This window comes from Drosophila hydei, unplaced genomic scaffold (assembly GCF_003285905.1).
Source record: "Drosophila hydei strain 15085-1641.00,03,60 unplaced genomic scaffold, DhydRS2 tig00008147-arrow-arrow-pilon, whole genome shotgun sequence".
In the NCBI taxonomy this organism is placed as follows: domain Eukaryota; kingdom Metazoa; phylum Arthropoda; class Insecta; order Diptera; family Drosophilidae; genus Drosophila; species Drosophila hydei.
Window position 1 is genome coordinate 401,151 of NW_022045851.1, and position 22,899 is coordinate 424,049.

At 39.8% G+C, this 22,899-nt stretch overlaps 2 protein-coding genes across 3 annotated transcripts; both read left to right on the forward strand.

Moving 5' to 3' along the window:
• The first annotated feature begins 415 nt into the window (after nucleotides 1–415).
• Nucleotides 416–1,381, forward strand: LOC111603401. The gene is made up of 3 exons (XM_023320968.2): nucleotides 416–970; nucleotides 1,042–1,164; nucleotides 1,221–1,381. Exons 1-3 carry the CDS (start codon nucleotides 513–515, stop codon nucleotides 1,360–1,362), a joined length of 723 nt encoding a protein of 240 aa, XP_023176736.1. The 5' UTR covers nucleotides 416–512; the 3' UTR covers nucleotides 1,363–1,381.
• On the forward strand, nucleotides 1,376–22,014 carry LOC111603400 (glutamate receptor 1). 2 transcript variants are annotated; one of them, XM_023320965.2, is made up of 5 exons: nucleotides 1,376–1,456; nucleotides 20,076–20,250; nucleotides 20,311–20,441; nucleotides 20,494–20,664; nucleotides 20,799–22,014. In XM_023320965.2, the coding sequence occupies exons 2-5, from the start codon at nucleotides 20,086–20,088 to the stop codon at nucleotides 21,748–21,750; spliced, it is 1,419 nt and encodes a 472-aa protein (XP_023176733.2). In that variant the 5' UTR covers nucleotides 1,376–1,456; nucleotides 20,076–20,085; the 3' UTR covers nucleotides 21,751–22,014. The 2 variants fall into 2 exon arrangements, with proteins under 2 accessions (XP_023176733.2, XP_030081730.1); XM_030225870.1 differs by lacking the exon at nucleotides 1,376–1,456 and adding an exon at nucleotides 18,927–19,609 and having other exon boundaries at nucleotides 20,082–20,250.
• The last annotated feature ends 885 nt before the right edge of the window (nucleotides 22,015–22,899 follow it).

Sequence of the window (22,899 nt, forward strand, 5' to 3'; positions counted from 1 at the left end):
GCAGATTTTTGGCTGCTTAATAAAATTACGCATACGCCATGTGGGCGCACACAAGCAGTCAAAACTCAGTCGCATGCCTACACGCACATATTAAGCGCCTTTCCCCCTGCAATCTTTTGAAAGGTTTTTCGGTTAAAATATTTTGCATATTTCTGAATAGAATGTTGAGCTGAAAACTGCGTGGGGTTGGGACTAGTGTATGTAGATTGTGTGTGAGTACGATACATAGTTGATAATTTCATTATGGTTAACTGTAGTTTATTGATTTTATCAGCATATCCACAAATTTAGTTATATGAGACGTTGCTCGAGGCTATTTAAGATTCATGAAATATGGATTAGGCTTGGGGCAGCAGCTAATAATAAAACTTTAGCCATTAAATGCTTTTATCTAAAACATAGCAAGCTTATTAAAAATGTTCAGCTATTGCTTAGAGTTTCAGTTACTATTTTATTGAATTCATTATTGATATTCTTCAGTTTCTTGTTCTTTTTTGAGTGTAAAAGAAATCATGTCGAGACTGTGTTCCTCAAGCTCTGATTATAATTTCCCATCAGAAAACCCGTCTACTGGAAGTGTAAATACCATTACATTGCCAAGCACACGTGAAATTTCGAGGCAGGAATCATTGGTAGGCAGGAGCATCAATCGCACAACATTTAATTTTTCTGATCGAACCTCGGCAACCAGAGCTTCGTACGGGAATTATCGTACGTCACGATTTCAGTATGGACGTGGAAGAAGCTTATATGAAACTGGGGACCGCATGCGCGCAACAGTGTTTGCTAAATATGATGTAGGCAACGTTGACACTCGGACACAGTATAGCCACATGAGACGTCGTCACGCTGCGGATGCAAAATATAAGAAACCCTTCGAATTTACCGTCGAGGATGATATGAAATACGTACCGAAGTACATTTCGCTTGAATCCAACGATCCGAGCTATACACGTTTTAAAGTGCCTTTGTAAGCTGTGAAGCCGAAAGTTCATTTAAATGCTTTATAATTATTAATGATGATATTACCATTACCCACAGTCAGATGACATGTATGCAGCGCTATAAAAATAGCGTCAAGAAATACAATCAACAGTTTTCTAAGGAAATCTCTCAATTGATCGATAATCAGTCTTCAGCTCGGGATGCTACCTACTTTGTGCGGTAAGGCCATTGGAAAGTTTTTAACATTCGTATAATATATTTCAATATCACATCAGGATAGTGTCTTACACTACGTTATGGCCACCATATCATAATGAACGTGAACTGCATGATACAAGTCGCAGCTTCTTTCGTTTGACTCCCAAGGAGAGCACACGCCTTCAATACATAATGTCAACCAATTTCTCGTATATTTAAAAAGAACAACTCACAATAATCAGAATATGAGCACTAAATTACAAAAGTATAGCTGCCTTCAATGAAACAAAAAGTATAATAAAGACAATTCAACGTAAGTAAATGGCTTTATGAATAAATTGGTGTATGCGAGAACTGTGAATCATTCAATCTATCAATTTCGAAAATTTATAAAATTCCTATCAAGCTCGGCTTGACTAATTTCAAACTTCCAATCGATCCTTAAACTATAATAAATAGCTAAACGAACTCAGAAATAAAGCAAAGAAGAGCAAATACTCATTTTGAAATGGTTTAAACTAAAACAAGAAGGCTCTATTCGAAGTGTTCGACTTGGAGATACCTAGATCCCAGTCCTATTTGCGTTTTTTAATGTTTTAAAGATGCTATTTTTAAGATGCTGAGATCGACGCGTTCACACATACGAACAGACGAACGGACGGACAGGGCTCAATCGACTCGGCTTGTCGTCCTGATCATGAATGCACATACTTTATGGGGTCCATGCCTCCTTCTGCCTGTTATATATACATTTGGACAAATCCATTATACCCCTTTAATGGGATCAAGGCATAAAAACTAAAGAGTTCTACATCCAAGACTGCTCGACTTTAAGATACCCTGACCCCCTACGAATTGCTGATATTCCAAACATTCTACATTGCTTTCATGCATACGTAGCCAACAATGTATATATACTGGCATGAATTAGCTGTTTTTCTGTATTTGCCAAAGCAAGTCTCTAGTATTTAAAATTGGTTTTGTTTCTGCAAATTTGAAGGTAAGGAGGTAAAGTGTCCTATACAAAATCTCTGTATTCATGATAGGGCCCAACTCAGTAAATCTGAAGCCTTCAGCTTTTATGGTATTCAAGCTACGCTTAGAAAATAAAATCAAATTATCGATTCTTATCGATAATAAAGAAATGGGATGAGTTTATCGTATTGCACATGGCTTACACGAGCATACATTTAACACTTCACATACGTATCTTTTTTAGTTTACGAGATCGCTGGGCTTACAAGAAGAGACTGATGGACATGGTTGACCTGGTCAGACCGTTATATCACGCCTCCTGCCTGTTACATACATTTTCGCAAAACTTTTAATATAAAGTTTTTAATGAAAACATGAATTCATAAATGCCAGGAAAAATGTATCAAACTATCCATTGCAAGCAATGCAAGTATTTAGAATTTATGTTTAAGTTCCCTGTCATAGGAAATGTTGCATGTTTCTGTGGTACGTCCAGGAGAGAGAAAAGGCGAATTGCATATTCAGTGTCATTGCCATTGATATGCTGCAAAATGTGGCAAAGTTATTGTACACTCAGCAAAATGCTGCATACATTTACAATTATAATTCGTATAATGGGCACGCGTTTCGGTTAGTTGCGAGTGCATTGGCTAAAATGCCAAAGTGGACACAAACAGCAGCATAAATTCCAGCAAGGCGCGTACAAGTGTTCGCTGCATATTCGATCTGCATAAACAGTTTCCGTTTCCGGGCAAACACATTTACATAGCCAGCCACTTGACGGGGCTGGGTGGGGCTGAACTGGGCTGGGCTTGTGGCTGGTGGCTCCTGGTTTTTCGAGCATCATCAACTCAACCGCAATGGTGGCCGCCTTTACATTAAATATTAACCCGCAACGCTGATAACACCCACACATTACAAAACATGTTGGGCAGCTACCCACAATGGCGGATGCTCCCATGCACAAAAGTAAAAATAACTTCCATCTTGTAGTTTTTTTATTCGTGGAAAAATACCACTCGAAAAGTAAAAAATAAAATATAAAAAAGATATATATATATATACAAAGTGAGGCATTGGGAACGCAAATTTTTCGCTTCACTGAATTATTCATGAATGCAATTTTTGCCAACAAATAAAATATAAGCAGCCAGCCAGCGCTGCCCCCTTGAGTAACAGGCGTGGCACTAGCTGTAACTGCAGCTGTGACTCAAATGTCGCTGCAGTATTTAGCGTAAATTAAAAAGAAAAGCAAAGAAAACGCAAAACTCTGAGCAAAATTGCTCATGAACTTTGTGCTAAGTTATGAAAGTGTATGTCACAGTTTCGGCGAGAATGAAGAGAGCACAGGAGTTGCAGGGTCGGGCGTATACTTGGTATTTACCATTCAGTAAAAAAAGAATAATAGAATATTCGCGTGCTTAATTTTGTGGAAATAATTTTTAGGGCTCTGTGACAGTGGCTCGAATTATTTATTTATGTGCGGCAAATACGCTTTCATTCGATTAAATGAGCACAGGTTGACACGCATATTCAGCTGCCATTACACACAAATGATATGACCCAGAGACCAATTGAATTAGGTATTCATGCATATTTCATAGTTTTTTTAGCTTAAGTCGTGTTGTTTTTAATTAAGTTGCATTTGTGGCTTTATGAGATTGCGAATATATTAATTATTAGCGCAACAGATGAGCAGCAGATGGATTTCCAAGTTCGTATTAATTTACTTTTTACACTTTTATTGCATCATTCGATTATTCATTATATCAAACGAAGTTGGTATTACTTAATTGCCCAGTCTGATTGCTTATATCGATTTCACTGTAAAATATGGCGTATTCCCAGTATTCGTTGATTACTTTTTGTTTCCAAGTCCATCATATATTCTTCTGTTCATTCACTTAAAAAAATTTCAGTCCAATGCCATTGAGCATACAATTTCCTATTGTGCCATGAATCAAATGGCCATAAGCACCATAGACAAAGCTGATAACGGAAAAAGCATCAATTGAGAATTCAAGAATTTCAATGCATTTGGAAAAGTTATAGTAGAATATTCTAAATAATTATTATTTAATTTGCAAGTCAAAGAAAACATGACACCTTTAGCATTACAGAAATGCATATTAGGTAAAATAAGAGTGGTGCTAGCTCTGTCTATAAACAAGTGCGTAAAGTCTGAGCGCTGTCTGCAACTGAGAAGGGCCATTAAAATAATCGCTGCAATAACCGCATTTTGCACAAATTTTAACTGCATTTTTTATTTCCCCCCTATCTCATCTTTTTATGTTTCGTTCTAGTTTTTGCTGCTTTTGTCACTTTTGTCTTTTACCTTTTCGAAGTCAACAACGAGAAGAGAGAACATTTGCATGCATAAGTTATGGATGCGCCAGCTAGGGGATTGGGAATTTGAGATGGGCTAGAGAAAGAAGCTCCGAGGGGGGCCTTGAAGAGCTGCGCAGCATATTGACACAGTAAACTGCTTAGATTGTCAGAGTTCGAGCAGGCCGAGCTTGTTGAGGAAGATGCATTGAAGTTTCAGCAAGTGCGCGACTCAAAGGTAAAGCCACAATATGCCGCGAATACTAAGCGCTGCATACTTTCTTCTTGCTGCACTTCCGCACGTGCCACACTTTCGGTCTGAACGCCAGGCATTTATACAAAGCACATGTGTGTGCGTATGTCAGCAGTGTATGTGTGTAGCAATCGCTGTTGCCATTGCCAATGCTGCCGCTGCTGCTGCTTCCCGGCTAACAGAAGCCAACTTTAGCTTTCACACACACATAACGCACACACTTGCAATCAGGGCACATGTATCAGAGCTAAGAAAATCTATGCCCCTTGGCTCAGCGCAAATTTTTGGGCTATTTTGCTCAACAGCCAGCAGCCAGGTTGATTTTACTTCTTGTTTAAGACAACATGCGAACGTCACGAGAATTGCTCTTTCTCACCTTCTCTCTCCCTCTCTCTCTCATTAGTTGAGAAATCACTTGGCTAAAACGCCATTTGGTCCGCTTTTTCGAAGTGGTTCGGCTTTGAGTTTTTAGTTCTCCGAGTTGTGGCAGGCTTCGTGTCGCGACTGCGCAGTGAAGATATCAATGAAAGAGGTATTTTGTGAGGAATTTACTTTGTGCCTGGAGAATAAACATTATTATGAAAAATAATGGGATTGATTTTTCCCGTTACCTATTAGATAGTTGTCTCATCAACGTTGTATGACAATGAAATATGTTGTGCTCTAGAATCTAGAATTTAAATAGATCTAGTCTTACTTGATTATTCAATTGGATGTTTTATGGCTGAGGCCGGATAAAATACATTTAGTTCATTCTCTGAAGATAATAGATTCAACATACCACACAAAAAATTATAATCAAAACTAATTTTTTAATTTGACATGCAATCTAGACTATATTCAAAAGGAGCCTTCCCCAGATTTCGAAAGCTATATATTTCCCACTAATAAACATTATTTAAATAAAGGGAATTGGCGTGAATTTCACTTCTAGTTACCCCTCGCTGAGAACGCTATTTACGCGTATCCATACCTCAGTAAACGCAGCTCGCGTGGAGATATCCGCTCTAGCAGCCACACACAAGAAGGCACAGCGCTAAGTCCACGTTGAGTTGAACTCTCTTGGTGTAGGTCATAAACAGATGCAGGTGAGCAGTAACACCTGAGAGAGCGGCAGTGGCAGTGGCGATGGGAGGGGCTGAGAGTGGTCTATTGTACTATATGGGGCTGTCCATTTTAACGAGTGCACCTGACCAACTGCAGCTGATGTGTTCATCTTACTTTATTGCACCTGTATAGCATAGAGCATATACCTTACAGAGAGGCAACTATATATTATATTATATATAAGTGTATATATATATATATATATATATATTTGTATGTATTTTTGTCACATATATTGAAAGGTCTTTTGGCGACTTGATTTTTGCCTTACGCTAACATTGCTTGAGCAGATCGTCTTGGGACTGTAGTCAACAGCATTTACTTGCGGGCATTTATTTTGTGGCCATTACGAATGGTGCACGAATGGAGCAAAGTAAGCTGTTGAAAGTGGGGAGGTTACTCTATAAACAGCTCGTGCAGCTCTTGTGAGTCACGCATCAGTTCTGCACCTCGATGTTCTCGTGCAGTCTGCTACTGCTGCGGCTCCTGCTAGCGGCTGTTGCTTTTATTGATGTGTTTGTTGTATAAAGATCTTATGGTGGAGCTTCCGAGTGACTTTAAGCTGCAGCGGCAGCAACGTGTGCCGTGTGTATAATGTGGCAGTTTCGACAGTTGACTTAAAGCCTTTTACCTCGCTTTCCAATCCTCTCACACTTGCATATCAAACTATTTTTGTTTTTTACTGATGCAAGACTCAATTATGTTGGATTGACATTTGGCAAAGGTTCTCGCATCAATCAAGTTAACTTTTTTTGGTATTCCGTTAAACAAGCTGCAAGCTGGGCGTATACGTAATGGCTACCAGCGACTATATATAAACACATTGCAGTCCGCAATTTATTGCTCTGCGTTGGCTGTGTGTGTGTGTGTCTGTGGGTGTGCACATGTTTTTGTGACCTGAGGATATAATTTTGTTACTTCATTTTGCTATATTTATGTACCTGTCGCTCTTCGTATAATTTCAATTGCTGCCAGAAGTCAATTTACACGAGAAATTGAACGCAATACAGTATGGTATATTTGGCGTGGTTGAAATAAATTGGAGAACGCTTAAGGCAAGTGCTTCGATTTACGAAAATTTGTGTTGCCTTAAAACAAATACTGTCATTAATACTAAAGTCGTATAAATAGTTTTTATTTTATTTCAAAATAATAATCAACAGACTTGGCAATTTCTAGATCGAACTAATAATCATGTTAGTATAACATTCTTTAACCTGTTCTATGTGGTCTTTGAATGCTTCTATCAAGGTATTTCAATATTCCTCTCATACTAACAGCTTATTCTTTTTAATAATTTCTATACATATCATAAAATGTTTTTCAATTCCATTTCTCTTTGTATAGCACTTCACATAAATAGTTGTTGTAAACATTGATTATCATTATTGATGTGACTCTGCCATTTAATACTCTGACATTTCGAATTTTGAACGTTAGATACGTTATCATCGTTTATCGATTGCCTCAAATTGGAACTACTTTAACCCATTATATGTAATATTTCTTATAAATATTTACTTAAAACTTCCATTAGAAACCCAATGAAATTATTTTTTTTGCAAAGCCGAGCAACCCTTTGTTCCCCCACCACATGGACGCAGCGCACCCACAAGTCGAAATGTTATTGCCTAAACAAACAAAAGGAAGAGGAACGAAAGAATACGAAAGGCAAATGCAATCACCTGTAACACGAGGCTGAATACACAAACAAAACAAAAGGCACAACATAAATTTGTGAGCCAGACTTTGATGTCGGCAATTGGCTGGCACTGGGGCCCGCGGACGTCCTGTCAGGGAGTGGCCGATTGCGGTTACAGCAGTCTGTCTGACAGGGCGTTTATTTTAATGCCCTGATTATGGCAGAGCCAAGCAAAAAGAAATACAAGTTGAGCAAAAAATTAAACAACTGAAACGGTTTCAATGTCGGTCGTCCTTTTCACTTCATTTTTCCGTTCTTTTTGTATGAATGGAGCCCACTTTTCAGGTCCTTTACTCTGTGTGGTGTTATTGGCAAATTTGGTTTTTGTGCGGCTTATTTATGCGCATCGCCTGCCTGCTTTGGCGTTTTTCTATTTCACTAAACTCTGCGAGAAACCAAGTTTATTGTGAGCTGCGAGTGAAAATATAAGAAAGAAATGGAATCAAACGAAAGGCGACTGCACAAAGCCCGAAAGTGGCATAAAAAGGGTGTCAGTGGTGTGTGTTTGTGTGGGTGGTGCTGCTACTTAGATACATACACACTCGCAAGGACAAACCCATTGAAGAACCCACACAATAAAAGGCAAATTTGTTGGTAAGCAAAGGCGCGATTCAAAATTTTGTCAAAGATTCTGCTATTTGCTTGCCCTAGAAAAGGGTATCTCCGGCCGTACATGCTTTATGTAAGACATTGTTAGCAGCAGTAGCGATTAGTATTATGTAAAATATATGCAGCATAACATATGTATAACTTAATCAGATCATCTACTTAACATTTTACATCAATCAGAGTGCAATTGATGAATGATGATAGTTCAATCAATCAATACAAATAGAAAACTTGGCAAAATCAGACTGAATATCTGCACTCAATAAATATTATGATCTATAATCTTTTATCTGGCAAGGGTATATAACAATAGCTTTTCAACTTTTCTACTTTAGGAATCTTTTTTATGCTCTTCCAAAGTTTATTTTTAGAATCTTGCCTTTTGCCAGAGAACCCTAGTCGGTCGCATGGGGCTTGCATTAAAATAAATGAAAGGAAGTAAATTTTACACAGAATATGCAAATAATGCTGACAACAATGACTCTACGTTGCGAGCTATGTGGGCGTGGCTGGTGCCATTAGCATGGACTGCACTGATACAAACAAGCACAAAATGCGGCCCATTGTACAGCGAATACTTGGCTCCCTTTCAGCAGAAATCAGATATGTGTCTAGAATATAATACGAGAAAATAATGCAGTCAGTCTAAATGGCAACAATTATGTTATTGAAATTGAAGAAACGTAATAGAATAGAATAAAATACAGTTCTATAAGGTACATCGTATGCCTGTCTGCGAGCTATCATCATTTCCATTGTTAGATACGTTTTTTGCTCTAACACGAACTAAATGCATTGCCATTTGATTGAGGGAGAAGCTGTTCTCTAAGTTAAGGAACGGTGTCAGTAGACCTTGATGATAAAAATAGATAGTTATGTAGATGAGTTGGTAAAGGTGCGGTAAGCCACATTCTTGTGTATAAGCTAAAATAACCTTTCCTATATTATAAAACTATATTCTAAAACCCATGAAGCTGCACAGTCTTTCGCTAAAATCACAATAGTCAAATGCATTCTCAGTTTAACCCAACTCAAAATAATTTTATATGCAAATGCAAACTAATTGATGAACCTCCCACCCTTCAGGAGATATGGGAACCGATGTGTGCTTATGGAAATGTATTTTGCGCTTAATCGCATTTCAATTACTTCAGCCACTTCATTTATTCATTGCATTACAAGTGTCCAAACTGGCAGTTGGGAACCGAAGCGTGTGCCCAAATCCCGGCCAGCCATTGCTGCCATAAAAAGGCACTTGCCGGGACCGCCCGCTGTCAGCTACTAGCTCCCTAACTGCTAGCTCTCTCTTTCACTCACTCCACTATCCACATGCCCCTGGCCAAAGAGCCAGGTTGGTGTTTTTATTGTTCGCTGCTCGCTTCGACACCATTAATCCGCCTGAAATGAAAGGTGAGCGATTTTTTCGCAAATCCAATTTGTTGTAAAAAATAAAAATAAGGAAAAGTAAAAGAGCACAAAACGTTGACGAAGCTGGAGACGAAAAAGGTAGGGAAAGGCCGTTCAAGTAGAGCAAAGTTCCGCCCCGAAATAAAATTTTGCAGTGCAGCGGACGGTTGGAGGAGGCAGGGTCTGAGCGAACGTGTGACACGGCTTTAATGCGCGCACATTTAAGCAGCTTTCAACTATGGCCAAAAACATGCTCAGGTGAAGAGTGGGAGGTTGTGGACCACTTGTCAAAAGTGTTGACGTTAAGTGCAGCTTCGTTTCTTCGATTTGGCCAGCAACGTGGGCCATTATCGAGTCGCGCTTATCGTTCAGTTAACGTCAAATGATAATGTCAACAGCAGCAGCCTCCCCTTCGTAATGCTGGCTCAGTCTTTAAAGAAAAGAATACTGGGTTTATGTGACCTCCATTATTCATATATTTATATATATCTTATAATATACAGAAATGCGGTCGCAACCTAAAACATATTTAGATAAGTGCTATCTTCACTATACCAATAAATTCTTGAAGCTAAATCACTTCCGATTTTCTATGCAGATCTAATAACAAATGCTTGTCAAATTCATACATTTTATAACTGTTTTTCTAAGCTGAGCGAGTATTGGGCAGTCATTATAGGTGTTACTTTTTGTTTAATGTGTTCCATTGATTTTGCTCAAGTCTAGGAACACTCGCGCATTTGCCAGTGCCAATTATGCAGTTGGGATATTGAAAAATCAATAAACAGCGACTCGTCACCTAAGCTCGTTACTTGGACCAGTTCAACCTGACAGCAGTCAAGCAGTCAACCAGCCGAAGAGCCTTTGCCCCACTGGACACTTGCCGACTCTTAAGAGAAAGTTGCAAAATTGTCTCGAGTGCTTTGAAAACTTTACTCTCAAGTTGCTGACATTGACGCCGCGGGGCACAGTGCGAGTCCAAGCCGCATTTCCTGGTTGGCTGCATCTCAAGAGGCACCACCATCAGCACCACCGGCACCACTGCCACCACCAACAGCAGCAGCAGATGAATGTGGAGCACCCATTAGTGCCAGGTGGCATCAGCCACCTTGTTGAGCCGAGTGTGCGGTTTTCTCAGCTCAGGCCAAAAAAGGACAAACTTCTTATTAGCCAGCCGCATCGAAGCCCTCGCATTTCGAGTGCTCGCCGCCTTCGAACGTTCTTCGATGAACTTAATGGTCATTGAGAGAGAGGGAGAGTCTTGGCCTGCTTCTAGTCCGGGACCGCCAGCAACCGTTAAATGATTATGAAAATAGTTGGCAGGCCCCTCGCAATGACCTTTGCGCGGTCTGCGGTCTACAGTTGGGCAGCTGCCACGTTTCACGCCCAAATAATTTTCAAGTGCTTTTTTCCACTCACCAAATGGCTTCAATTTCGTGTTGTCTGAGTTGGCGATTTGAGGGTTTGAAGATGCACGTTAAGAAATTGAAAATATATATATACAAGAGGTCGGGAATTTAATGGCTTGCGCTTCGTAGAAGGAAAAAGAGTTGGATGCCTAATAAAGCAAATTGTCTTTTGGGCTAAGTAGCTTATATTTTTCTAATTGAAATGAAAAGGTGAGGCTGGTAAACAGGTAGCAAGGTAATTGCCTACTTAGTTCTATTATTAAAGAATGCCACAACATTCCGAGACAACTTTACTGATTATATATTCGTATTTGCTTTTATTTTATAAATTTTCAAACCAAGCTCTTGGTCCTAGTTTAGTTTGCAAAATAATTTAATATTAATGTATATAAATACTTGACATGCCAGCACATTCCTTTTAAATTTGTAAATACCAAGTAAATGCCTATGAAAATAGTTTCTCCTTCCCCAACAGAAGCGATATTTTAATTAAATTTCCTCGCTTATTTGTTTGTTCAGCTTTAACTCATTACGCCTGCAGCCCGCTTCTGCTTCCCGTGGCCCCTCTCCAGATCAAATTTTACTTTCAGTCACAAAACTTCAATGAATCGAGATCCCCACGAAATCCGCAGTATTGACTGATATGCAATAAATATGCAAAACGAAAATGAACACACAGAAAAAAGGAGAGGAAAACACAAAAAAAAAGAAAAGATAATTTAAAATTCGACAGTGTTTGCTGTTCATTGCTGTTGTTGCCTTTGTTGTTTTTGTGGCTGTTGTCAACAGTCATCAATTATGCACAGACGCACACACACACACCCACACACATACATACACACATACACTCATACACTGATACAATCATACACATATACATGTATGCATAGCTATATAGGCTTAGGTCGGTCGGTTACCAATAGGAAACGGGCAGCACAAGTGTCGCTGTCGCCGGATGCGTCCAACTAACTAAACTATGCAAATTGCTTATTTTATGGCCCGGTGGGGGGAGTGCAAGGGCACCAACCCTTTTGTTGCCGGCAAGGATAATGCTGGGTAACAAGGACAACGCTGCTTAATGGCACAATTTGAGCAACTAGCTGGCTGGCCGGCTGCCTGGTTGCCTGGCTTACGGATGCGGATGCGGATATGTGAGAATTCAATGAAATGGAAACTAACAAAATAAAATTGATGAAAAAAGAACAGAACAGCAGAACAGATAGAAAAAAAAAGAAGCCTTTAAAAGACACTCACGCTAAAAGCGAGCATCGAAATCAGCGCAAATCAAACGGCGCAGCACAGGAAAAATTGGGCACAACTATGAAGTCCGGACCCAGGACCGGTAAAAAAAAAAAGAAAATGAAAAAAGAGATGAAAAAAGTAAAGCGTAAAACGGAAGCGCAGCGACAAAAGGGCGGCTGCCCCCGAACAACAAAAGATGCTGAAACGGGCCTTAGCCATGGACATGGAACAATGCCTCCGACGCTGCCGGAGATTGCAAGTGGGCGGCGACCAAGCAATAGGGCAGCGAGAAGACGAGGTAAAAGCGGAGGGCATGCCTGGTCGGTTGGGCATGGCTGGAGCATAACTCGTGGCGGGCTTCCGTTCAATTTGAAGCCTGTTTGTTGGCCCAAGTAGAAGGAAAAGAGGCTGACTGCAAGATGAAAAAAAAAACTAAAGCGGAAACGAGCAGTTGGCGGCCGATTGGAACAATTGCAGCGTTAGTCGAGCAACAACAACACAGAAGAAGGCGCAGCGGTAGCAAAAATTAAACAAACATGGCCAACGCTTCGAGCTGCTAGCTGCTTGCTTTTTGGCCGCCATTGTTTGAACTTATTATTGGTACAGTTCGAGCAACAACAAACGCAATCATCGCATATCCTTTAACCCACTAACCCTTCAGTTCCTCGTCTCCACTAACTGACCAGCTGCTCAGCTGGGCTTGGACTGCGTTGTTATTGCCCTTGCTCATTGAATATCGCCTGATTCTTTGCAGTCACTTTCTTGATTTTTCACAGTTTTCCTTCGTTTTCTCTACTTTTCAATAAATTTTTGCGCTTTTATACTTCGTAAAGGGCTCTTGCAACTGAGTATTGGCTACATGAATGCGAGTTCTTTTATAGGATATGCTGACCACTTAGCAAACCAATCAAAATATATTTTATCTGATCAATAGGAATCGTTTGGTATTTTATTTAATATAATATAAAAAAGCGAAGTTCTTCATAGTTTTATAAGTAATTATTCTATGTGGATTTATAAATACGTATACCTCATATTATATTGTTAAGCTTTTAGTAACTTAATTATATTAATAACTCAGTTTAAGATTTTAATAATTTAGTTAAACGTATACTTAATATTATTTGACAATATATTCATACCTTGCTTTGTTGTCATATTTCGCTGTCTTGAGTGTCACTTGGGTGCAGGGTATCTGCTAGTATATTACTCCACACATGGCCGCCCTTATTTGTCTTGCCTGCGCAGTTGGCATGTGAGCGTATATAATTTGTAAAAATTATTTGCCTTGCTGTCGTCAGCGCCGTTGTCGACGCCGGAAAGAAAATATTTTTTCATCATTGCATCGCTGAGCCAGGGACAGCCCAGGGACAGACTAGCGACAGGGACAGGAAGCGTTGCGGTCACCGCCTCCAGCAAAAAAAAGGAAAACAAAAAGAAAAAGGGTTAAATTTTAAATTAAGCAGACTTATTGCAGGCTGTGGCCCTGCCCTGGATGCGATTGTCCAGCGCTTTAATTGGCTGAAGTGCTGCATCGCAGGCACTTTAATTGGACAAAGATGATTCTCGGCTCGATGCTTCCAGTGCTTCGTGAGTGGGCAAGTGGTAATTGTCGTTTTATATGTTCAGGCAGTTGGCAGCAGTAAAGTGTCTAGAAATTAAGCAAACGTACAGGTGTCAGAATAATATCTGTTAAAAATATTTACTGCATTCGCATAATTAAAGGCTGCAGCCTGCACTCTGTACTTGAAAGCAATTCTAGAAACTTACAGATAATTTCATGCTTCGTCGCCAAGTCAACTTGAACTTTGGACATTTCAAACTTACTCAGCCACAACACAAGCAATGATAAAACGGACATTTTTTGGGGCCAGCTTAAGTTGCACAAACCACAGCGACAGCACGATTCCATTTGCTAGAAGAAAAATAATATATATTAAAGAAAATAGATACTCTTCTAAGTCACATAGATTAAAGCTGAGATTTGGTACAGATTTCAGTTTATATGCTGCTACTAGGTTTAAGCTTCTTAAATTGAGAATGTGATCTTTTGATTTCTGATAAAGCTCTTGTTCTTGTTATTCAAAAGCTTTGTAAAATAAAACAAATCCGAAAGTTCTCTTTAATAATACTATACTATAACTAACAAATTAAATTAAACAAGCTCTAGCTCTCTATAAGAGATAATAAGTCCAGATTTATAATCGCATTCTTATAATAGCGAAAATAGAAGCAGTAGAACAAATCACAGCACTCTAACTGAGGCATAATTTGTAATGGAGCGAGAAGTGCTGCCAGATTTTAATGCTGCCTTGAAGGACAGCAGACAAAATGGAGATTGGCGAGCACTGAATGGCCCCGGCCAACAATGTTCATAATGAGAGCAACATCAATGACCATGACCAAGCGGCAAGTGGGCGTGGGAAATCGAGGGAAAACTAGAGGGGGCGGCGTGGGTAAATGGAAAAATGTTCGAGTCCAAGCGGCTGACCGAAAATCATAAGCGGCAAAATGTCGGAGGCAGCGCGCGTAATTGGAAATGATGCTTCAGGTCTCAAGTTGCGTGAAGCATTATGACACCTCCCCCAGCTTTTGCCCCCACCGCATCTCCCTCTCGCAAACAGAAAACTGATTGCTTTTGTTGTTGTAGCCTGACTGACAAACGCGCTGGCAGGCACGAGGATGACGCTGATGGTGGTTGACGGCTGTGATAACGCGTAGCCGCTAAATGAATTGAATGCGATGCCTTTTAGCAGAGATTAAACAGCAACAACAGCAAACCAGGCATTAGCATCAGCATCAGCATCAGCATCACTGTGCTTGCAAGCTATATCTATATTGAACGAGTACTTATGCAACGCACTGTGCTACAAATAAGCGAAACGTTAGGTGTTATACAACAGTTGTATAAAGGTGTTTTTACTAATTGAATGTTTGAAAGGAGTTAAATGAAGCAAAAATAGTTTGGAGAGTGAGAAAAACTTAGCTCTATTGCAAAAATAAACTGATCCCTTACTACTTTGATAGATGTAAAGGGGTCAGATCTTAGAGTTCGCGCAATAATAATCAATAATCAATTTATATTTATATGTCAATAGATTTAAGTTCAAACAAAACTATAAGACTTGGTTTAAGCCATTTTGCACTTTGGATTTGTAGTCGCGCATTGAATCTTTATGGTTGCATAGATATGTTATCCATTGGAGTGAAGTGTAACTCTGTAGGACAGTGTTGCGTCGCAAGTATGCTAGATATTGCAGTTGTGTTCGGGCCAGACAGTTGTGGACGCATTGTTGTTCTTGGTGGGCAGCTTGGATGCTGCGTATTAAGCCTGGAAATGCCATTTCATCTTTTTAATTGAATTTTAATTTGTTTAGAATGCGCTTAGAGCTTCGCACCAAGTAGCTGCTGGCTGCTAGCTGATTGCTGGCTGTTGGCTGTTGGCTGTTGGCTGTTGGCTGTTGGTTTGTCTGGATCTCATCGCAGCACTTCAATTAATTTACTATGCGAGCTTGCCAAGTTCTAGTTCTGTTGTCTACGCTAGCTGGCAGCTTTTCACAAATCGAATAAATTTAATTTGTTTTCTTTGCCGGCATTTCATGCTGCGTGTCATCGCGATTTTTCCAACGTTATTTCCTTTCAACCCGCTGCCATTTTCCTTTTGCTCTTCTTTTTGCCAGCCGTAATTTCATAATGAGTTGACTTAATGCAGCCCAACTGACGAGGGAATTTGCTTAGCGCGCGGCTGTCGAGCAGCAAAATTGTTCACGCGAACATTAAAATAATAAAAATGCCGAACTACCACACAGTAAACGTGATTATGACGGCAATTTGTCTAAGTCTCAAATTAAATTTAGCCACCTATATTTTATAAGCTTTCCTTTTGCTTCAGAGACCAGTTTTGCACCTAGCAACGTTTGTTGATTTTATTTCCACGCAGTAATTGAAGTAATTTGAATTCTCTCCTCGGCCAGAAAAGTTCTATTCGGTCAGGCGCTTTAAATCATTTTGGGTTCATAGCTGCAAGCGATTTCCTTGCCTTTCCTTTCCTTTTGCTTTCATTTGTTGTTTTTCGTACAATTAAAATGCTGGCACTCGAAATGCCAAAATAATTATGAGAAAAAGCACTGCAAAAAGAAAAGCAAAAATCCAAAATAAGAAAAAAAGAAATATGAAAAATAAGCATATTATTATAATGATGTCCGTTACTGTGAAATTAATTAAAATTTAGATTTCAACAGTTAAATTCATGTTTTGATGGACCGCACTTGCCATGACTACAAAAAGTCTAAACGAAAACAATTTCTTTGTGCGAATAAACTTTGTTGAGTATTTATGTTGTTTGTGTGTTTTGTGCTAACGGTAATTGTTTAGCGAGCTCTGAAAAAATAAGCAAGCATATTGTAATAATTTTTTTAATTAAAAAAGGTTTTACTAAATGCTTAGTGAAAATAAATTATATGTGACTATAAGAAATGTATTTTTAATAAATAACTAAGCTTTTTAATATTTTTTAATCATTATTTATTTATTTTTAATATTTTGTATTAGCGTTTCTTTGCCTTCTTCCTATGATATTTAGATTTTGCTAATTTATTTTTTTTCCTTGATTTATATTTCTGGTATATATGTATATTTTGACCCGAAAACCCAATTGTTTATATGTTAAGCCAGTACTTTAACGATCAGACATAATAAACAGACAAAATAAATCGTTTTTTGCTCCTGGGAATTAACATTTTTGAAAGGTCAGAAAGCTTACTTGGCAGCCGAGTTGCCAAATCAGTAGCCAAAATGAGCGAAGGTACAGGCAGACACACAAGAGAAAGAGGAGAGGAGGATTAATGGGCGTAAGACGAATTTCATGCTGCAGGCTAAGAGTCCGCAAAGGTGAAAAAAACTGAAAAACCGACTTACTCTGCATATTTATCATATGAAAAATTAAATGCAAACTTTTTGTGGTATCCAGTTTTATCCCAATTTTATGGGCGGGAAATTCGCGCACGTTGCGTTTGACATGTGTGACAAAATGTCAAAAAGAAAATACACAGAAAAACAAGCGAAGTCAAACAACAAAAAAACGAGACACAGCAAAAGAAAGCACAATTCAAACAAAATTTAAACGGAAATATTTAAACGTAGCTTGCGCTTTTCTCGCGTACATGGCGTATGCGCAATATTTTTGTCTGCTCGCTATGTATAGGTAAATGTGCGTTTCTGTGTTTCTGTGTGTGCTCCTTTTTTAATAGCTGAAATTCTTGTTGGGCTGACAGTTTTTGCCTTTACATGCAGCTCGCGTATTTGATGCAAAAATCTGCGCCAAAATGTTGAATCTTCCGAACCAGCGAAGACTACACACGACTATGTTCGAAAGGACCTGCGTTGTTGCTGCGCATTTGCATTGTGGCCTTGCAGCAAATGTTTCTGTCATTACTGAATACAAAGCCGCTTCTCCGCTCCTCCGCACTCCATAGAACAACACACCCAAGGCAAAAACAAAGATGTTTTCAACCAAAATGTCGGCAAATTAAATGTAATTTCTTTTTATTTCGTTGTTGCTCTCAAAAACCCACTGCCCTTACTCTTGATGGCCTCTGCCCTCTCACTTTTCCTTCTGCTTCTTCTCTTTTTCACTTTTGTGTAGCACGTGGCAAGCTGTCGTGAAGCAAATTGCCCGAATGAAGTTGCAACATGCAGCGCGGCAGCCGCATGCCATGAAATTAAGTTGCAAGCTCCAGGATTTGCTTTCAACTTTCACCAAATTTGCTCTGCTGCATTTTGGTCTTGCTTCACACACACACGCACCTACACATACTGACACACATTCAGGAAAGGACCATTACTAACTCAGTGAGGTACTTCGTTTATTCCGATGCTAAACACGCGTTGCTGTCGTTTCTTCTGTGTTCTTGGCTGCACTCGACTATTGTCACGCTAATTCCAGCAGCTTTGTCCTCTTTAATGTGACTCTATCTGCCATGTTCTTTAACTTGTCATCTATATTATAAAACTTAAAGTAGGTAACTTTTTACTTTACTTCGTTTCCTTTTATACTCTGATCCCATTGAAAATTAAATTTCGGGTCTTATGATTATGTTAAAATTTATGTAACAGACAGAGGGAGTCGTAGCAGACTGCATAATGTGCCTGCAAATGTCAATCTGTCCGCCTTCATTTCTTATGTATTAATTCTTATTTTGAATTTAGTTCCATTTATATTATGTACAATTTTAATTTATTTATTTGCCAAATTATCAAATATTAAATAGAATATGTAGTCATATGCTGAAAGTTTCATTGCGTTGGTAGAGCTAATGAGTAGGTAAAGGTCGATGAGTCTTATGTTTGGCGCTATCTCCATCTCAAACAAGGTAATTTTTCATTTTTAGTCGCCATTTTATGTAAGCTTACTTAACTGCGTGTGTTATGTGTATCTATGAATATATTCAAGGTATGCCGTATGCTCAGAAAGGCAGATCGCACGGTAGAGTATTTGCTTACCAGGCACTCCCGACAAAAGATTTCTTACTTGATTTCTTTCGAGCTTGTATAAGATAACATAATATAAAATATGCAAAAGGAACTTTCTCTATGTATATTACATATTTGTAACGGATTGACTATATCTACACGATGTCTTTTGATATGCTTAAGTAATTACCCTGTCGCTTCCCATTGGCAGTTAACGCACAATTTTGCTGTCAGCCCCGTAATTCGCTGCGTGTGGCAGGATAAAAAAGCGCTGCGCCATAACTGACAGTTCGCATAAATTATAAATGATTTTATGTACATGCGCAGCCATTCGCTTCCCTCGACTTGACCCTATAAAAGACGACAGAAGATAAAGGCAAGAGGCAAACGGACACGCAGCTAGCTGAACAGCAAATAGCTGGCCCCTAGTGAAAGTGGACCATATAAAATGATTAAATTGCAAGTGAAAATAATTCTGTGGATTTTTATAATTTCGGCAACACTTTTACGTGGCGCGCAAATTGAAAACATAAATTCCAATGAGCTGCTCGCCTTCGAAGACTTTCTGCGTGCCCAGCACTTGAAGCATGCTCTGCTTCTCGGCTCCGGACTTCAGCCCAGGCCCAACTGCACCGAGCAAATTGAAAACTATAAGAGATTGTTCGCCAACTATAGAATGCAGTTTTTTACACCCAAAAAGGGCGCACAATTCCGTGAATTGTTTTACTACGCGGCTCCACGTACTGCGCTGCTAGTGCCGGCCTTTGGGGATGAACACATTAAGCGCTGGGTCTACGAGGCGGCCTCAAGAGAGGGTTTCTTCAACAATAGCCAGGCTTGGCTAATGCTGGGCTACAGCCATACAAGTCGCTCAGATGAGCAGATCATTATGCAGCACTTGTCTGCGTATAACATAAATATCGATGCTGATATAACCGTGGCCATGCGTTCAGCACAGGCGAAAAAGTGAGTAGAGCAGCGTTATAAGCCCAGTAGGTTATATTTAATTAAAAAAATAACTATAAATTTGTTTTATTATAGATTAGACTAAGTGTATTAAAATACATTTATATGTGTAATTAATACCAAATGTAACACATTGCAAATTGCTTAACTATGTGTATGCGTAATACATGCAATACCTGTTCGACAATTTTCAACAATTCAACAATTTTATATATCATTTTTACTATTTAAATATTTTTAAGTGAAATATCCTTTAAATTTTTATATATATATTCGCAGCAGTTATGGGTCGTTTTAATTTCCTAATTTCATACTAGCTATTTTCCAGTTTTCCAACCAGAAAATATCAAAATAATTCTACGTGCTGTCCAAAGGAAAAATTCGATTCAAAGTTTTGTTTATTTTCATAATATCAATCAATATCGCTAAGCCGTATGCATAATACTTGTCATCCATTCGCTTGCAGTCAAAGCTGGATGTTGTACGATGTCTACCGTGTGGCTCCACAGATGCCGCTAAGTGTAGAGGTCAAAGGGCACTGGAGCCGAGCTGGCGGCTATCAGCTTCGGGCGAGCTATAGAGACAGCTGGATGCGGCGACGTATAAACCTGCACAACATAACGCTAATAGGCAGCACGGCGGTAAGTTGCTGCAACTGTCACAAAAAGATCCAAATTGAACTCCTAATGCTCTAATTGCAGTTAATCGAGAAGCCGGCAGGTATGGACGATGTGAGTTATCTGAGCAACGACAGAGAGTTGCTGCAACTGGATCCCATGCAGCGCAAAACATATCAACTTTTTCTGCTAATGGCGCGCATGTATAACATGAGGTAAGCGTTTTTTTTTTGCGAGTGATTGAGTTAACTTCCATTCGACCAACAGCCTGGAGGTGCGCTTTCGCAAGACTTGGGGCCAACTGCTGCCCAACGGCAGCTGGTCGGGCGTGATGGGCCACATAATCAGCGGTGAGGCAGACTTTGCCATCTGCCCCATTCGATTTGTGACCGAAAGGCATCGCTATATACAGTACACGCCAGCGCTACATACCCAATTGTAAGTTTCTGCTATGCATGATCGAGTTTTGAGAGCGGTCTTATGACTTGTTGATCTTTCAAAGTACTTGTGTAGAGGTAGTCTGTTAGATAATGTAATGCTCAGCTTTAATTTCTTCTCCATTTGTGCCGCAGCATTCACTTTTTGTTTCGCCATCCACGTCATAACAGCATACGCAACATTTTCTTCGAGCCGCTGAGCACAGAAGTGTGGTGGTGCGTCCTATTTCTGATGGTGGGCAGCGGCTTGTTGTTAGTACTGCACGTACGGCAGGAACGCCGACTGCAGCAACCAGTGGGCCAGGCAATAGACCGGCCAGTGTCTTTTGTGTGGTTCATCATGCTGGAGACGTACCTGCAACAAGGCCCTGCAACGAATCAGTTCCAGCTGCAATCGACCCGACTGCTGATTAGCGCCAGCTGCATCTTCAGCTTCATGCTCATGCAGTTCTACGGCGCTTTCATTGTGGGCTCCCTGTTGTCAGACATGCCGCGAAGCATTGTCAATCTGCAGGCGCTTTTTGAGAGCGAACTGGAGATCGGCATGGAGGACATTGCCTACAACTTTGAGCTGTTTACCAACACTAGTAATCAGTTAGTGCGCGATGTTTATAGCCACCGCATCTGCCGAAATCGTCCACCCAACATCCTGTCCATCGAGGAGGGTGCACAGCGCATCAAGCGCGGTGGCTTTGCCTTCCACACGGCCATCGATCGTCTGTACCGCCTTCTCAATGAGCTGCTAGACGAGCGGCTCTTCTGCGAGTTGCAGGAGATCATGTTCAGCCCACCGTATCTGGGTGCCTCAATTATGCCGAAGAACTCGCCTTGGCGCGAACATCTTAACTTTGCGATTCTCTACATGGGTGAAACGGGTCTGATTGGATACAACGACCGAATTTGGACTGTGCACCGGCCTGACTGTACGCTTTTCAAGGACTCCGAAGTAGAGGTGGACCTCAAGCACTTTGCGCCCGCACTCTTCACCCTAATCCTGGCTATGCTAGTCAGCGCGTCGGTCTTTATGCTGGAGCTTTTCTTCAGTTGGCTCAAGGCTCCCACTAAGAAACCTGCCGCTAGAGAGTAGCAAAGATTATGCGTTAGCATCTTTAATGCTGTAGTAATAAAAATGTGCTTTAATGTTAGCTGACAATGGAAGCAGAGCAAAAATTAAAAATTCCATTAAGTTGCAAACACTTGTAAGGTGCCCGGCAGCTGACCAGCCAAAGTTATCTACATCTAAGCGCTCTTTTAATTCAGACTTAATTATCAAATGCTCCAAACCGCAAGCAAGCTGCAGTAAAGGGCAGTAAGTTTTTATTAGCCGACAAGCTTTTAAGTTGGCTTAAAGTGCGCCACATTAAACATGGGAGCTAGCTTAAGAGTCTGCTGGACACAACAGACATAAAGTAATTTTTCTCACATTCAATAATTATGAATTAAACATAAATATTTTATATTTTTGCAATTATTATATATGTGTAACAAAAATGTTTTTATGTGTACGTACATACATATTATTACTGTTTATATTAAAAAATATTTTAATATTTTCTTTCTTGCTGAAATAATAATTATCTCCCTCCCTCTTCTCTCTCTCCGTGTTTGTCTCTGTTCTTTATAATAATCAGAGTTATTACTGCAAAATAATCGTATTAAAATGCAATTGACGATTCTCGCGCAATCTGACCTTATAAAGCTGAATGGTTATGACCATGTCTATTAGTGCATTGCCAACTGCTGCTATAACCTTCAATTAAAGTGTCGTAATGTGTGACAGACGGTGGCGAATACATAGTGACATACTGCATATTGCATCTGCTTCGCATCTTGATAGCTTCATTCGAGTCGCGACTAACTGTAATTGAGGCTCATTATAGCTGACAGCCACCAATAAAGGAGCGCCCGTCTTGACTGCCAACGCGTTCTAATGCAATTTGTGCATATTATATCTGGAGCAGGCAGCAGACAGCCGTGGATCGGGCCCCGAGGTAATCAGGCTGCAGCAGCTCATTAGAAATGTTGGCAGTAAAGCGAGGCAAACCGAGGAGCCATCGAGAGAAAACAGAATATGAAACATGGTATTTTCAAATATAGTTATTATATTACTTACATGTATAATTATTCGTTATAAATATTGTTTCGAGCACGTCTTGCATATTAGAATATAAATGATTATTGGATTGATTGATTGAAAACTTAACTATTTCTCTGGTCTTGGCATCCCCATTAAATT